Source organism: Sebastes umbrosus, chromosome 2 (genome assembly GCF_015220745.1).
Source record: "Sebastes umbrosus isolate fSebUmb1 chromosome 2, fSebUmb1.pri, whole genome shotgun sequence".
Classification (NCBI taxonomy): Eukaryota; Metazoa; Chordata; class Actinopteri; order Perciformes; family Sebastidae; genus Sebastes; species Sebastes umbrosus.
Window position 1 is genome coordinate 41,091,151 of NC_051270.1, and position 18,185 is coordinate 41,109,335.

The 18,185-nt window shown below is 41.9% G+C and overlaps 2 protein-coding genes across 4 annotated transcripts in view; one reads left to right on the forward strand and one right to left on the reverse strand.

Annotated features, from left to right (window-relative positions):
* The window catches only part of LOC119476603 (Golgi apparatus protein 1-like), a 46,909-nt gene extending 35,485 nt beyond the window's left edge, over nucleotides 1–11,424 (forward strand). The window contains 10 exon segments of the mRNA XM_037750003.1: nucleotides 1,693–1,785; nucleotides 1,887–1,941; nucleotides 1,944–2,023; nucleotides 7,202–7,325; nucleotides 7,446–7,588; nucleotides 7,977–8,078; nucleotides 8,416–8,523; nucleotides 8,901–9,021; nucleotides 9,104–9,210; nucleotides 10,267–11,424. Of these exon segments, the coding sequence (XP_037605931.1) occupies nucleotides 1,693–1,785; nucleotides 1,887–1,941; nucleotides 1,944–2,023; nucleotides 7,202–7,325; nucleotides 7,446–7,588; nucleotides 7,977–8,078; nucleotides 8,416–8,523; nucleotides 8,901–9,021; nucleotides 9,104–9,210; nucleotides 10,267–10,434 (1,101 nt within the window). The 3' untranslated portion in view covers nucleotides 10,435–11,424.
* Nucleotides 11,425–16,877: 5,453 nt separating this feature from the next.
* Nucleotides 16,878–18,185, reverse strand: part of pacsin3 (protein kinase C and casein kinase substrate in neurons 3) — a 58,473-nt gene continuing 57,165 nt past the window's right edge. The window contains exon 12 of one of the 3 annotated variants that reach the window (XM_037793391.1): nucleotides 16,878–17,063. The gene's annotated coding sequence lies outside the window, so the exon portion shown is untranslated. Of the gene's footprint in view, nucleotides 17,176–18,185 lie in introns of all 3 variants that reach the window. The other 2 variants (XM_037793402.1, XM_037793373.1) reach the window with 2 other exon arrangements.

Consider the following 18,185-nt stretch of genomic DNA (forward strand, 5'->3'; position numbering starts at 1 on the left):
AACAGGGGAGACACCGGAGCTTTGGTCAGAGACGATAACGTTTCTCTCTGCGGAGCTCCGTCACTTCACAAGACACGGGAAACCTCTGTTGGTCTGGAGGAGCTGCAGCAGTTATTACTGCACAAACGTCCACTGTACATTCACTAGATATTCTCAGAGCTAAACTAACTCTTCTGCAGTGTGGAGTGTGCCGCATGCACGTGAGGTGGAGCGAGCTGAGTGAAGGCAGGCAGGCAGAGGAGCAGAGTACAGCAGAGACTCCGGTCCTGGAGACCAAAGCTACGGTCTCCCCCGCGTCCTCCGACCGCGGCCAACACTGTTTAACAGACGGGCTTCACTAGATACAACCAAGAGGTTTTGGTGCTTCACTGTAGTTTAAGTTGGAGTCTGAGTCTGAACAGCGTAGCTACACGTGAGCGTGCATATGCAAGCGCGCAGAGGAAACCGACCCGGGTTATTTATGTGTAAGAAGTTACAAACAGTCCCTTTAACAGAGCCAGAGAGTCCATTTTATTTATTGTTTTGGTTATTTGGTTTCATTTTATTTATTTTGAATATATATATATATTTTTTTAAGTTATTTTTTGGGGGCATTTTTACCATTTTTATTGACAGTGGATAGAGTCTTGGAAAGGGGGGAGAGAGCGAGAGAGAGTGGATGCGGAAAGGGCCACAGGCCAGATTCGAACCCGGGCCACAGCGGTCAGGACTGAGGCCTGTTACATGGGCGCCCGCTCTACCAACTGAGCTAACCAGGCGCCCTATTTTGAATATTTTAATATTTTTTTCACATTCCAATTTGACTGTCTGAATATTCTTAAGAATTAAAAGTTAATTTCTCTTTGAAAGGGTGTACTCGCAGTATGTATTGTATTAATGTGACATAAAATGGTCTTAAAATTACAATAATATTTTTCATCGCAACCATTTCTGGGACAACGTTAGCAGTAATCGTGACAGGCCTAGTTAGTATGCTAAAAAGCTAAACTAAGATGGTGAGCACTGTAAGAAATACATTTCACCTGCTTAACATCGACATGTTAGCTCAAAGCACCACTGTGGCTAAGTACAGCCTCACAGAGCTGCTAGCATGGCTGCAGACTTTTTAGGCTGCGGTCAGACTGCAGGCAAAAGTGGCCCAAATCTGTTAACCAGTCCAGTTCACACTGGAATCTGATATTGGCCACATTTTAAAAAATCATGTGAACAGCCAAACAAAAAATTGGATCTGAGCAATAAAGGCTTGCAATGTGAATGCAACATTAGTCTTATAATATGAGTCTGTCAGAGGGAGCCAGTATATAAAAAAAACCCTGTAAACTATATATTTCCTGGTATTATATAAATAGATCAACAAAAAAATGTACGTGATGACAGGTGCCGTTAATGTGCTGTCTAGGCCAATCACATTGTCCAGCTACCAGCTTATGGACCAGTTGATGTTTGGTGTTTCTGTACATCAGAGCTCGCTCAAAGCAAACTATGAACCAGCATTTTGTGTCGGCCCCAAGAACAGGTTTCTGGTTGAATGACAGCGTTTTCACTTCATCAAATGTACCACATTCTGGGGGAAATAAAAAGTGTGTGTTTGCTGGTAAACTTTCTATCTAATGTAACACCATGAAACTTTGAAGGTACAGTTTTGTTAAAAATGACAGTACAATACCCCTCTCTCCTCTCCTTCCTTCCCAGTCGGAGGATATTCGGTTGGAACCAGAGTTGTACGATCCCTGTAAGTCTGATATCAGTCGTCTGTGTCCCAACGTGGCCTTTGGCAACGCTCAGGTGAGCAGCATCACACACCCAAGAAACAGCTGAAACAAACATTAAAAACATTTTGTTAGTGGTCCTGGTTTTCTACTCTTCATCCCTCTGCTGCTCCTCAGATGATCGAGTGTCTGAAGGAGCAGAAGAAACAGCTCAGTCAGCGCTGCCACCAGCGGATTTCAGGCTGCAGGAGGTGGAGATGACCGACCCCGAGCTCGACTACCAGCTGATGAGAGTCTGCAAGCAGATGATCAAGGTGACGAAGAGGAGGAGGAAGGGGGGGGGGGGGGAGGGGGAGAAGCACTGGGATGTTTTAGGATTTTTACTTCTGATACCAATAGCACAAATCGGAATTTAAATTCATACAGTTTCATAAAAACTTAGGTCTTATATTTGCATTTTGACCATCATTCCATCATGGAGACATTGATAAACAGAAGTAGAAACAAACAAACCCCTAGGTTAGGAAAGGGTTGGGGGGGGGGTGTAGCACAATGAACAATCCATTAGATTTTGGTGGCGATCCGGATCATGATCCGGTTTCAGGAATATTTTGAAGGATTCCGATCAGCCTGAGCATTAAGACCACAGGGTATAACACATGCGCAGTGTAACTGCATTGATGATGCATATTCCCGCCTTCTTCTGAGGGGAGAGAGATATGTGTGTGGATGTGTGGCGACACTCGGTGCGGTGGAGCTGCTGTCCGTCCGCAGTGAGAAAAGAACAAAGCGGTAGCTGACGGGATGAGAGACAACGTAGTGTAACGTTATACAGACATAACAAGGCTGCTGAATGAGAGAGGCATCCGCCGATACGTTACACGGAAACACACCGTGTTAATAACAAGCCAACCACATCACGGTACCGCCAGCTGGGAGCTGGGATCTGATTTTAAAGTCACGCACCTTGGTGGAGGTCTGCGCTCTCCGAGTGCCATTTTAGTTTTAACTACTTTATACAGTTTGGTTGTTTAGTTTAGTGGTTCCCAAAATAGGGGTCTATCGCCTGCAGAGGGTCTGCTCTGAAGGGAAGGTTTTCTCTTATCTTTACTTTTGTGTGTTCTGAAGTTCAACCTTTTCGAGTTTAGATGGGGAATCACTTGCTAATGTTACCACCGGTCTCAGGATTGGGACATGAGGACGACTGAGAACAATGACAAGGAGTAACATATGTTAGCATATAGAATGTTCTGCTTTATTTACTCTCTTTTATCATGCATCTTCGTCTCAAACAACCTTGGTGATTAATGGATTACATGGAACGGCGTTACGTAATTAGGATACCAAATAAAGGTAACTGTAATCAGTTACAGTTACGGAAAAAAAAGATGTAATTAGATTACAGATACATTTAAAAATGGGGATTACTAGCAGGATTATAATTTTAAAATACAATTAAAATAAAGAAAGATATACTATGCAGATGTGCACACATTACAGCACTTCAGGGGAATGAGTTCCTCTCACAGAGCGAGCGACACGGCACTCAGTCTTCTCTGTAATTGTCTCAGTCCAAAAGAACAAAAATTAGCAGCTATAGCATCAATCTAACAGCACCATAAATTACATTTATATAACCACAATACCACAGTAAAGCCCTAGAAATGTGTATGTAGGTTCATTTAATTTCATTTATATGGGTACTGCTGCTGCTGCTCCAAGTTAAAATCAGGTAACTAATGTGTCAGATGATTGGAGTTCTTTGATGATGACAGCATTTTAACTTTCACTTGTGATGTTGTTCCTTTTTTCTGCTTTACATACAAAATAATGGTGAAATTTTTCTTTTCACTTGTCTTTATTTGCATATTTGGTATTGAGGTAATCCAAAAGTAACAGAAGGCAATCAGATTACATTACTTTTATATTGTGATTCTTGAATTAGGTTACCTATTACTTTTTTAACAGATAATAAGTAATTGTATCGGATTACATTTTCAAAGTAACCTCCCAACCTTGATCTCAAATAACATGTTTCTTAATGTTATTCAGGTATCCTGGCTCAAAACACATTACTCAAAATCCTCTAATACTATGTACTGCAATTCTACTGAGATAGTAACATCAAAACCAAATTAAATACAAGTGTAACATAACGTCACTTTTTCTTTGCACGTGAATTCGAGAGTTACGTATGTAACTACGGTTCTATGAGTTCTGGATGACCGCCAGAGGCAGTGTGGATGTTATCCATCTCGCGCACGCGCAGGTCGAGTATTTCATATCAACAAAGTCACATGTGACCTGGGATGACGTAACGTATATAAGCCCACATCTTAATCAGAGAGAAACCGGGTCACCAGAGTGTGAGACCCCACGGTCTGGTTATCCACTCTAACATGCCTAGCTGAAATTGCAGCTACATAGACTCTTAAGGTAGAAGGAGAGAGTTTCTTCTCCAGCAAAGACTGCAAAAATCTCAGTATTATTGGCACAGAGGCACTCTGAGGTACCTCCTCATGAACTCTACAACGCTCCGAGAATATTTTCCACCTGACTGTCGGACAGCCCTTCCCTCAGGTTTACAACACAGAGGCATGTGGGGCATTCATCATGGCCATCAGTAGCTAGCAGTGGAGCCGTGCAGGCACGGCAAACATGCTCTCCTAACATGTTGCTGTGATATGAATAATAATTTGCTCAACAGCAAACTCTCTAAGTAAATAGACATTAGCTTTGAACTAGGACTGTTAACGTACAAAATGAACACAAAAGACAGGGAAGGTAATAACTTCCCCTTTAACATACGGCACCGAAGCCCTTTGACGTTAACCCACAAGCGAAATCACTTACTGGGGAGCGGTCGCTCTATCCAATAAACAAAGGAGATGCACGCTTTAATGAGCGAAATCACTCGCTGGTGAGCAATACACACTGTAAAAGGAAAATAATTAGTCGACAACAGCCCAACGGGGCTCGTTGTCTGACGGAGGCTCGCCGATACTATAAGCGCAAACACTTAGCTCAGCGGCAATAAACAATAAAGGAGACCGAAAACAGACTCCTATCAAGAAACGTTACTTAAACTCTAACGTTAGCCTAGCTGAAATTTTACCGTCCAAAACACCGGTCTAACAGTGAAGTGTTTGAGTGTAGGCGTGATTAACTAATGGCAGCCCTATGAGGACGAAACTGTAGCTCCAACCATGCAGTTGCAGTGCTTCCAGCGAAAGTCAACGGCTATCTTCATTCATTCAACCTGCCGCGAGAAGATTCAAGGGACATCTCTGATGATGATGTTGGCTTATATAAGCTACGTCATCCCAGGTCACATGTGACTTTCTTGATATTAAATACTCAACCGCGTGCGCAAGATGGATTAAGCACTGCCTCTGGCGGTCAGGAAGAATGAAATAAAACTGCTCCAATAGCTGCATCTACACATATTCTGCATATGTCGTTCACATTTAAATGATGATCATAACCCAACCAAACCTAATAACTAGAATGCAATAAATGTCTCCTATACTGTAACTTATACAAGGGTCACAATTTGCATTAGAAAGGTGCTTCAATTAACAACTATCACATAACAGTTATAGTGCTCTCATTCTACACATAGCTACCTGGTTTATATGTAACCAAAATCAACATGACATTTATCATGAATGTAATCACCAGCATGGCTTTACCAATTTCTAGAATGATTTTATGTTGTACTGATAACTCTCCATTAACTGTAAATTCACATTTCACTTTATCATTAACACACATAAACAAATTAAGAAGAAAAGGTCAAAGGTCAAAGTCTAAAGCAAAATACTGCAGAACCAGCGCTAGCTACCATATAAAAGAAGCTATCTGGCTAACCCTCGCTAGCATCGGAGCCCAAGCTAATGCTAGTGTAGACATCTACAGGTTAAACTGTATAATAGCATGTAAACTATAAGTTCACTTGATAGGATTCATTCAGTGTAACTTTAATAAATGTTAGTTAACATTTCAATTTGTAAATAAATGAGAATAATAGGGTAATAATAATAAATAATAATAGGGTGTCTGTTTTAACCTAACTTAATTGTATGCCTCTGATACATACAGTCCTGTACTACACTAACAGTTCAAAGACATCTGAAACGTAACAAAGAGCCCAAAACTAGAAGGGCACTCAGAGAAGTTTCATGAAAATTTGGCCTGTAGTTTTTCTGTAATCCTGCTGACAAACCAGCAAACAATTCTACGTTTAAAATTATTGAAAGGGACTCTTTAAAGGGACTCTATGTAAGAATCAGAAATGTCTTGTTAACAGCGACACCTGTGGCCGTTAAGTCAACTAAAGTCAGCGTCCTGTTGCTCACGCTTGTTCTCGCTCTACATAGACATGAAGGAGCATCGCTCAACACAGTGAGGCGACACACGTCAGCTAAAAGCACAATATCACTCTATATTTCAGCTGCTTGACCTTCGTCTGGTCAGCTAACATTACTATGTTAGCTGACCAGACAAAGGTCTCTCCATGAATCAATGCTGATACTGTGTTTCCTGCTTCAGACTCCCAACCGCGGTCAGAAGGAACAGGGGAGACATCGGAGTTTTGGTCGGAGACAATAACGTAACTCCTCCGTAGTAGTGATGTGTCGGCCGGCTCTTTTAAGTGTACGATGGGAGCCGGCTCTCGTCTGAGAGACGTTTTTTTTTTGTTTTTTTTTATTAATTCAAGGCAGAATGATAGGACAATCATTCTGACCATCAAGCAGGGAGGGGCGGGTGTGCGCGTGCTGATGATCTACAGGTACAGAGCAGGAGGGAGAGGAGGAGAGAAAGAGAGAGGTGTGTGGTGCGGTGCGCGAATAGCAGACAAGATGAGTGACAGTCGGAAACGAAGCAGCATGTAAAATGATGGTATTCTGGAAATTTGAAGGTTTAGTATAATTATATTGAATAATTTCAGTGATATATTTGCACACACACTAATCATAGGTCAAACCAGCGCTAAATTTGGCTGAATTATAAAAGGCAGAAGTGGTAAAACGAAGAGCCGTTTGGGAGCCGAAAGAACCGGCTCTTCTTGGTGATCTGGCTCACTAAAAAGAGCCAGAACTCCCATCACTATTCTGCAGTGTGTAGTGTGCGCGCATGCATGTGAGAGGGGGAGTGAGTGAGAACGAGCGCGGTGTGTGAGTGAAGGCGAGCAGAGCAGCAGAGACTCCGGCCCTGGAGACCAGCGCTACGGTCTCCCCTGTGTCTTCTGGCTGCTGTCAGGGGGGCTGGAGCAGGAAGAGTTGACCCTGTTTAACAGATGGGCTTCACTAGATAGAACTTTGCAGTTTTGGTGCTTCTGAGTAGTTTGTGTTGGAACAGCGTAGTTACACGCGAGCACGCATAGGTAACAAAGACGCGCAATGATTTATAAGAGTGTAAGTGTAAGAAGTTACAAACAGTCTCTTTAAGAGGTTTGGTTGTTGATGGAATAACAAACTTGTCTCCTGCAGCGGTTCTGCACTGACGCGGACGCCAGGAACGTCCTTCAGTGTCTGAAACAGAACAAGAATAGCGAGCTGATGGACCCAAAGTGTAAACAGATGATCACCAAGAGACAGATCACACAAAACACAGGTCAGTAAACCATTACAATTAATATGAAAGGAGATGTAGTGAATCTGACTCAACGTGACCAGAATCCACATTCCCCTCCTACTCCTCCTCCTCCTCTTCCTCCTCCTCCTCCACCTCCAGACTACAGGTTGAACCCGGTGTTGAGAAAAGCTTGTCGAGCTGACATCCCAAAGTTCTGCCAGCCCATCCTGAACAAGGCGAGCGAGGACAGCGAGCTGGAGGGTCAGGTCATTGCCTGCCTCAAACTCAAATACGCCGACCAGGTCAGTCCACGATTACATCACATTCAGCCTCCTAAAACCTCTGGTGGAGGCTACTGTAATATAAAACTATTACAAGACAAAAAATAGAAACTACAAAACTGCAAATAAAAGATAAGGATAAAAAGGACATCAAACCAGCAATAAATAACATTTGAAGGTACAGGTATAGTGAATAGTGGAATACAATTTAAATCAAATATTTCACATAATCCTATAGAGTTGTGTTGATTTTGAAATTACAGGTACATTGTTTCTACTATAAGCCATACTGTGTCTTTTTAAATGTGTACATCTTTTAATGGCACAGGTTAAAAGAAAAAGAATGAACTCTGGAACTCTGGTGGTTGTTGTCTTAAATCGTGTGTTTTCTGGATGGGGTTTGGTTCAGAGGTTGTCTCCAGACTGTGAGGACCAGATCAGAGTGATTCTCCAGGAGTCAGCACTCGACTACAGACTCGACCCACAGCTGCAGATGCACTGCACAGATGAGGTACACGCACGCACACACGCACGCACGCACGCACGCACGCGCACACGGTCTATTTCGGATCTCTGTCTCTGCATCAAACCAACTCTCTTTTCCTCAAATGTTACTCATTACTCATACCTCAGTGTCATTATTTTCCGGTTTCTTCTTTCTCTATATATCCTGCTCTCCTTTCCTCTCCTCTCCTCTCCCCTCCTCTCCTCTCCTCTCCTCTCCTCTCCCTCCTCTCCTCTCCTCCCCTCCCCCTCCTCTCCTCTCCTCTCCTCTCCTCTCCTCTCTTCCCCTCCCCCTCCTCTCCTCTCCTCTCCTCTCCTCTTTTCTCCTCTCCTCCCCCCCACAGATCTCCAGGTTGTGTGCGGAGGAGGCAGCAGCTCAGGAGCAGACCGGTCAGGTGGAAGAGTGTCTGAAAGTCAATTTGCTGAAAATCAAACAAGAAGCCTGTAAAAAGGTAAATATGATTTACTGTTATTGTTCTGTCCAGCGTACATATTTAGGATTATTTGATCCAAAAGAATCATTGATCATTTTATCAGACAGCAGACTGATAGTTTCAGATCATCTCAGTACACTATGAAAGTGCTCTTATATACAACTACTTGAGTTAGTTAACATGTCGTTTTCATTATTATAATGTGGTAATGCAGTTACTGTATTAACAGGGTGGTGTGTTCAGGTGTTGGTTAGGATGGAAGGACTATTCTTTCTTCCCTTTTAAACTAGTTTTCTAAATCTCATTTGATGATTCAACAAGTGGTCTGAATGGATTCTGTGTTGATGCAGAAACTCAGCTTTCTTTGCTCCGTTTTCCTCCTTTCTTTGTTGCAGGAAGTCCTGAACATGCTGAAGGAGAGTAAGGCAGACATTTTTGTGGATCCGGTCCTCCACACAGCCTGCGCTCTGGACCTCAAACACCACTGTGCTGCCATTACACCCGGCAGAGGACGACGTGGGTGCTTTCACACAATCGATTTTTAGATTTCATTTGTTTTTTAATGAGATTCTGAATGTCTTCACTTCTGTCTGTCCAGAGATGTCGTGTCTGATGGAGGCGTTACAGGACAAGAGAGTTCGTCTGCAGCCGGAGTGTAAGAAAAGACTTCAAGACCGCATCGACATGTGGAGCTACGCTGCAAAGGTGAAACACCAGGAGGAGGCAGTTTCACCTTCAGAGGCTTATTTATGTTATTTACCATATAAAACTGGGGAAGAAAAGTTAGTAAACTTGTGTTTGGTGGATTATTTCTCTGTTGTATCAATGCTAATGGTCATTGTATTTTACATGGTTGGAAAGCCTGTTTATTTACCTTCACAATGATGTCCAACTTGTAAGGATCATGCATTTGTGGGATGAGCAGCATACCAACAGGAGAATACACTGTTTACCATTGACGGAGCATTTTGGAACATTTTTCTTGGGCGCCACATAATCAGCTGTGCTGCTCATCCCACAAATGCATGATCCTTACAAGTTGGACATCAACAGAGAAATAATCCACCAAACACAAGTTTACAAAAAAATGTTCCCAGTTTATTATTATTTCTAAAAAGGCATTAAATGTCATTTAAGACACATTTGAATGATGTGTGATGATATGTGTTTCTACATTTGCATTGTTTAATCTTTATACCTTATTTTATTTTACATTTTTAATTATCACTGTTGGCAACGGCCAATATTTCTAGCCATATTTGTAGCCAGCAGATATCCAGGCCAAGACGTCCCTTTCCATGCGTTGCTCATTTATTTGTCATGTAACTTAAGTTACAGCACTTCCGGAGTTATTTTAACCCAAACCACAATCTTCTCCTAAACCTAACTAAGTAGTTTTATTTTGAAAAGACTGGAGCGGAAATTGACATGACATGTGTTGCTGGACATTTGTAGGAAAAATCACGAAAAATGCGTTGTCTGAAAGGCGAGCTGACTGCTGATTGGTGACTATTATACTGTCTCACTGCTGTGAGACTGTATTGGAATGTCATCAGTTTAGCAGGTATTTGATCATAAACCAAAGTGTTGGACATATTCAAATTTGGACCCACGCAAGAGGAAAAATCAGGAGATCAATAAAGTTATAAGAATTCATCCTGAGGAGAACATGGTAATCCATCCAGTGGGTGTGAAGATATTTCAGTGTGGACGTTCTTAGAGCCGCGTTGCTAGCATGTAACCTTTCCCTCCGTCCTGCAGGTGGCGCCAGCTGAGGGCTTCTCAGACCTGGCCGTGCAGGTGATGACATCGCCCTCCAAGAACTACATCCTGCTCATGATCACACTGAGCGTGTGCGTTCTCTTCCTGGTGGGGCTGCTGTGCGGTCGCATCACAAAGCGAGTGACGAGAGAACTGAAGGACCGGTAGAGGACGAGAGCGCGCGGACAAAAGACTGACTCCTCGCACCTTCTTCCTCCTAATCCTCCTCCTCCTCCTCCTCCTCCTCCTCCTCCTCTTCTCTCAGATGCCCGGTCTGTAACCAGCCAACCTGCACAGTGCCAACACCACATCTGGAACTCCTTTGTTTATTGGCTGCTGCTGAATATTTGCATCAAATGCAAAACGGCCCCCCGACTCTCACGAAAATCTCCATTTGAGCATCTCCTAACTGATCGTCTGATTGGAGCGTTTTATTCCTTGATGATCATATTCCCCCCCCACACCCCCAACAAATCTGCTTTTGCCGAGGATGTTGTTTGGGGTCGAATGTGAGGTCGTCCGGCATCTTTTAAGTCCCTAAACAAGCGCTGTTCATGATGTGACTGAGGGCTGCTGCTCCTGAGGTTAGGATTGCTTTCCACTTGTTGAGTCCTAATGCTTTTTTTGTGATATTTAACGGAGACTGGAGCATGTAGAGCAACAGGAAGTTGTTTCTTTCTAAGTGACTGCAGCTGCCAGACTCGCACACGGAAACTCAAACTTTGGAGTTGAATTCTTTGAGACGTCCCTGTTGCTTTCAAACATTTCCTCATCAGTCATGAAGTCCCGTCCTCTTCACTCCGGTACAGGATCACGTCCGGCTCGCCAGGTATGACATTCTACATCAAGTTTGGGATTCTTCTGGATATTTTCACCATGACCCCTGTTCTCTGTTGCCTTTAATGAACACAATCTGTCACATAACACACTGAGAGGCTTCATCTTCTGCATTTTAGAACTGACCAGCCTGCCTGTGCATACACATGACACATGAGCAGTTGTTTTGAACTGATTGTTAATGTAGATATAGCATTTAAACCTGAGACTCTGGTTTCTCATGAGCTGCTTTTCTCTGCATACAAAGTTCATTTTTTTCTGATGCTAGATGCTATAGGTCAGACATCACTATTAAACCTGCTCTGAGCTGCTAACACATGGAGATGCTTTCCCCTCAGGCCTCGTTTACTCTGCAGGCCTTCGGGACCAGTTCGAACTTTTATGCCCCGATAAAATGTTTTAATTTGTCCACCTCCATTTAAAGTGCATTTACGACTCCTGCATGTGCATATACAGTAGATAAACTTCAGACGTGAGCCAAAACACTGTCAGAAATTGGCACATACAAAACAGAGGTAATCATTTCAGCTTTTGAAATGCCATTTTAAAGTAATTGGGAGGTGATTAGCGTAGCTTAGCATAACGACAGGAGGCAGGGGGAAACAGCTAGCCTGGCTCTATCCAAAGTTTAAACAAGACTTGGTCAAATAGGAGTATCTGTCTGGACCGTGTTGGTCAGTCTGTGAATTTGTGGCTAAATTGTTACACAAATATTTAGTGGTCATGTCTATAATGTTAAATCCAGCGGTACATGTCCACCAGGTCCGGCGAGGACACTAAGGGACTCGCTGCTCCTCCCAACTGGCCGTCCATGCACCTGATTGGTCCCTGGTTTTCTGTTTGCCGCTTTAAACAGGAAACAACATGGCGGCCTGCTCGTAAACTTTCGTTATTTAACGTTATTCTGTCCAAACAATCCACCAAAATCTACTTCTGAAAACATTTTAAGCGAGGAATAGTCCAACACACTGTTGAATCTGGTTTCATTTTAGAACTAGATCGCGTAATTTGACAGATTGGTCCAAGTTTGGTGAGCCGGACGCGTCGGCTGGACGGGCTCATTTGCATAAAGGACTTTTTCCGCCTTTCATTTTGAAAGAGCAACGACCAATGAGGAAACTCCAACACTCTGCCGACCAATCCTGTTACTTCATCAGTCAGTCACTCAGTGACAGACTTTTGCATTTGTTGGGCTGGCCCTCTGCAGTTCAGCCAAAAATACACCTACCAACACCTCTAAAGCTCACTAATTAAAGGGACTGTTTGTAACTTCTTACACATATAAATCATTGTGGGTCGGTGTCCCATGCGCGCTCTCGTGTGGCTACTCTGTTCAGACTCAGACTCCAACACAAACTACAGTGAAGCACCAAAACCTCTTGGTTGTATCTAGTGAAGCCCGTCTGTTAAACAGTGTTGGACGCGGTCGGAGGACGCGGGGGAGACCGTAGCTTTGGTCTCCAGGACTGGAGTCTCTGCTGTACTCTGCTCCTCTGCCTGCCTGCCTTCACTCACACACCGCGTTCGTTCTCGCTATTTCGCTCCACTCTGATGTGCATGCTGCTCACTCCACACTGCAGAAGAGTTAGTTTAGCTCTGAGAATATCTAGTGAATGTACAGTGGACGTTTGTGCAGAAATAACTGCTGCAGCTCCTCCAGACCAACAGAGGTTTCCCGTGTCTTGTGAAGTGATGGGGCTCCGCAGAGAGAAACGTTATCGTCTCCCACCAAAACTCCGGCGTCTCCCCTGTTCCCTCCGGCCGCGGTCGGGAGGCTGAGGCAGGAAAAGCCAACACTAGGATCAGCATTGATTCATGGAGAGACCTTCGTCTGGTCAGCTAACATTACTGCCAAGCAGCTGAAATATAGAGTGATATTGTGCTTTTAGCTGACGTGTGTCTCCTCACTGTGTTGAGCGAACGTTATTGTCTCCGACCAAAACTCCGATGTCTCCCCTGTTCCTTCTGACCGCGGTTGGGAGTCTGAAGCAGGAAACACAGTATCAGCATTGATTCATGGAGAGACCTTCGTCTGGTCAGCTAACATAGTAATGTTAGCTGACCAGACGAAGGTCAAGCAGCTGAAATATAGAGTGATATTGTGCTTTTAGCTGACGTGTGTCGCCTCATGTCTATGTAGAGCGAGCACAAGCGCGAGCCCGACGCTGACTTTCGTTGACTTAACGGCCACAGGTGAAGCTGTTAACAAGCATTTCTGATTCTTACATAGAGTCTCTTTAACATGTTGTATCTCATTTGTTTGAACCAAACACAAATAGAAATGTTAAAACAACTATTTGTGGTTTCCCAGGGTACCAGAACTATTTTCTTGGCTAACAACTGGCGGGTGGAGCGACTTCCTGGAGTCACCGCGAGGCTATAAACTGTTTACATTTCTGTTTACGTAGAAAATAAACAAACATGATGTGTTAATCATTGACCTTTAGAGGTGTTAGTAAACAGAGCAAGGCTATCTGTTTCCCCCTGCTACAGACCTTTATGCTAAGCTCTTTTAAACCCACTGTAAACCCACAGGTGGTAACCTGTCCAGCAGCAAACATTCTGCTGCCCCCAAGTGGCCAAAAAACTCAGTTAAAGCAGCTGTAACTGGTCTTGACTGGTCGATGTACCAGCGGGCAGCAGTCAGGGTGAACTCGGGTGAACTGGAATATTCTGATCTGTGTGTTCAGATCAAAGTCACATTTGAATGATTGATTATGTGATTCAGATAATTCAGATTTTTTTCCATTTATGATATATCACTTGACGTTTGAGCTAATATCAGATGTGCATTTTCACTTCCATGATATATATAATGAAATTGACTATATCAGGATAAAAATAATAATAATGTACTGTATGTAATGCATATGAGCAAAAATATCTGTACTGGGTCACCTTAACCAGATGATGTTAAACTAAAACGTCCCCTTGTTAAAGTTTCACATTCAGAAGCCATTTTTTGTGTCCCATCATGAGCTAAAAACAGTTCTATTACTATCTGATGCATTTTAGAGAAATGTGTCAAATGTACGACAGCGTATTAGGGCCATTGTAGGTACAAACATAATAATTATGGAGCTGGGGGAAGGGGGTAATATATAGTAAAAACTCAAAATGTCCAAGGTTAAAGTCATAAATTTACAAGCAAAAACTTGGATATTCTCTGAAATTAAAGTGGCAAATTTATGAGAAAAAAAACTCACAAATTTGCAAGATTATAAAGTCGAAGATTTACAAGAAAAAAACAACTAGTGGATCAAATTTAGAAACCCAGATGGAAAATCCCCATTTGAGCCATAAACATATTTTTGTTTTGCAGACTTGTAACTTTAATTGTAATTAAAGAGATGCAAACATTGTTTTGCATTTTAATTTTTTTTTCTGACAGATGAATATTTAATTTTGCACTTTAACTCAATGAACGTCACATCATCACTGGACAACGAGCCTCATTCATTCGTCAAAGAAAAAAAAAAAAAGATTTCTATAAAGTAACTCAGCTTTCTTTTTAGCAAATATTTTGCAGCTTTTGGTTGAATATTAATATTTGTGAATGATTTAAAAACATAAGTTATTACACAGATGAATAGTGTGTTGCAGCTTATACACAATATGTTCTGCTCATTTACTAAAGTTAATGAGGCTGAAGCTGCAGATCGTCTGTGGACACGTTGGAGTGTGAGAACAGAAACATCCTCTACCTGAAAGCCGAGCCGATCGATCGTCAGACGGACGATTCAACAGGAAATAAAGACGGCGATCATCATAACCACTTTTATACGTTAAGTCTCTACGTGAACAAACTTTATCGGTGTGCAGTTCTTTTTTCTTTTTACATTATGCCATGTAATATGAAGTCGTAACAGATTTATCATTGTGAAGTTTGATTTTGCTGTACAGATAAAATTTGTCAATTTAATAAAACTGTCTGCAGATTTTCATATCTTTGGCTCAATCGGAGTTTTTCTTTTTAAATATTCATGTCCTGGGCCTTTACAAAGGTGGGGGGTTTGAAAGTACAGGAACTTTCGTGGGGTTTGCAGGACAGCCTTAACTTATCTTTCAAATGCAGCCACAGCGTTAGTTTTTAGTTTGGCCATCGTGCACGGCTTCGACACATCAGAATGGAGTTACAGTGGGCCGACGTCCAAGTCCAGGTCTTATTGAGCATGCTGAAGACAAAATGTGACGTATGAGGCAAATGTACTTTTCACTCTAGATACTAGTTACTTTACAGATTAAGATCAATATTATAATCAACAAATAAACTATGATGTAATATTATAGATTAAGATAAAATGTTATTGATCCCCAGGGAGGAAGTCACAAGCTACTGTACCCAGTAGTATATAAAGTAGTTAGAATTAGCTCAGTCTTTACCATCTTTATCATTACAATCGTGTACACAGTAATGCATCAATATTAGAATTCAGTAAGATAATATAGATGATTCTGAAATATTGCATTCGGCATAATGAGTACTTTTATTTTTGGTACTTACTTTTGGCTAATACTTTAAGACTATTCTTAAATATTTGAATGCAGGACTTTTACTTGCAACAGAATATGTCTGCATTGTAATATTACTACTTTACTTAAAGCTGAAGTAGTTGAGATTAGAGCAAATATGAATCAAAAAAGTTATTTTTATAAAACGGTCACTATATCGTGACAGTAGTACAACAAAAATCATGTTCCTCTGTGTCCTCCGTTGCTCCTAATGGCATCTGCAAGATTTCACAGACTGGAGGAAAACAAGCAGTCCAAACGGTCAAACTAGGCAGCGCTGATCAAATATGAATCAATATTCTGTTACGTTAATGTCTATTTCTCTCCTCAGATGTTCTCAGAATCATCTTGTAGTGCACGGTTTAGCTGAAAATGAGAAAGTTTGTGACGCCGCCGCAATTGTAAAATCTGGTGAAGGAACGACAAGTACCGGTCACATGACCGTAGCACAGCCAATAGGAACGCTCTCTCAATAAGGTTAGATGTTCCTGAAAACAGAGCCATGAGGAGGAGCAGAAGTCTAGTTTTCTCTCAGAACACTTGAATTACAATATACTGAAAGGTTATTATGGGATTTTTTACAAAGGATGCCAAAAATATACTGACTACTGCAGCTTTAAGTAGAAGATCTGAATACTTCTTCCACCACTGCTGTCAGATAATAACTAAAAGTCTAAAAATAATAAAATCAGCATAAGCTGTTATCTGAGTGCAGGTTGAACCACCAGATGGCACTACTGTCATTTATCTCAAACTCTCTGGACCAGGTGCCACCTCATCACACCAAAGCACCCAAACACCACCTGCTGACAAACTGAGCCCGAACACACACATCATTTGAACAGGTGACTGTCTGGAACCTGATAAAAGGTCACAGGTCATATTGATTTCTTTGAGTCTCTGGCTTCTGTTACCTCTTAATGGGTCTTAATTGTCATTTTCTGTTTTAAACAAATAATTGATTTATCGTCAACACACACAGAGGGAGAGAGACTTCGTTCTCTGCTCAGGTAGACATTACTCCTCTATATCTTTACATAGACAATAGTTGTTTGCCGCTATATTAATGCTCTGAATGTCGTATAGAGAACTACGACTCCCAAGATGCATTTCTGCAAGAAACATTCAATCGCTGAGTTTAAAATTCTCTGACGTATACTGCTAACGGCATGTGGTAACTTCCCGTGTCCCGTTCAGATGATTTCAGCAGCTGGACCAGCTATGGTTCCATGTTTTGTTCTTAATTGCAACAATGAAACTTATTTTTCAATATTTTTGTTGTCATCTTTATTTATTCACGGGGAAGCTGTCCAGTACAACCACAGTCTGATCTTCTGGCCAATGAGCAGTGGAGCTGTTGGGGTTAAGGGCCTTGCTCAAGGACACCTCAGTGGTGGTAATGAGGGAGGGGCAAGCGCTGCTTTTCACTCTCCCCGCCCGCATTTATCCTGCTGGTCAGGGAGATTGAACAGACTATAGAATATTGTCATATTCCGGTCACAGGCTCGCTTCTCTGACCTCACCGCTGCCCAACTGCCCAATGAGCCTTGGCCTCCATTGCTATGGAGAAGAAGCGAGGCAGAGGTAAAAAATCAGAGCTGAAGCAAATTCACAATTCAAAATGCTTTGTTTTTGCAGCAGAGAACAAAATGCTGCGCCAGAGTTGCTGATTTCATCCAGAATTGACCCAGAAACTAAACTGAAGTGAACAGAACAGATAGAGTTTTCTCATTTAGACTTTTTATGAAAGAACAGTTGTTAATCTGATGATTCAACCGAGTTGCATGCCGTGAGACTGTGACATTGTCCTTCAGGAAAAATGAATGGGACTTGAACAAGTGGGGCCTAAAATATCTCCTAGTTGCCAACTCTATACTTACCTGTAATCTCTGCAGGATACTATATGAATTACTACAGTATGAATTACTACAGTATGAATTACTAAAGTATGAATTGCTACAGTATGAATAACTACAGTATGAATAACTACAGTATGAATTACTACAGTATGAATAACTACAGTATGAATTATTACAGTATGAGGGCAAAAGAAAGTCTGTAAAACCTCCAACTACAGAAAGCTCTTTATTGTTGCTTCCCACTTTATGCTCTTAACATGTTATCAATTTAGAAAGAAAAGGAAAGAAAAAAGGAGCAGCAGCATAGCATTAATTATCTCTATTTGAACCTCTCTCATTATTCAGACGTCTACGTGGGTTAGCTGTAGCGATACTCAGATTAGCAGGACAGAGGAGGCTCACACACAAACCACAAACTTAAACATAAAAAACCCCAAAAACCAGACAGAATATTATGACTTATTTCAGATGTTTGAGGTGCGTGTGCGTCATGATCGCAGCACAGCAAAACAAATCTTGCAACACAATCTTCCACAGATTAAATGACCCAAATAGAAACAGTCAACTTCACTCTCCCCGCCTCATAGTCAGCATCAAAATGAAAAATGATTGTTAAATTAAAGAGAATAAATTAGAAAGTAAAGAAGTTGACTGTAAAAATGCTATTCTTAAAAAAGAAACGGGTAGCAACAGTTTACACCGTCCATAATC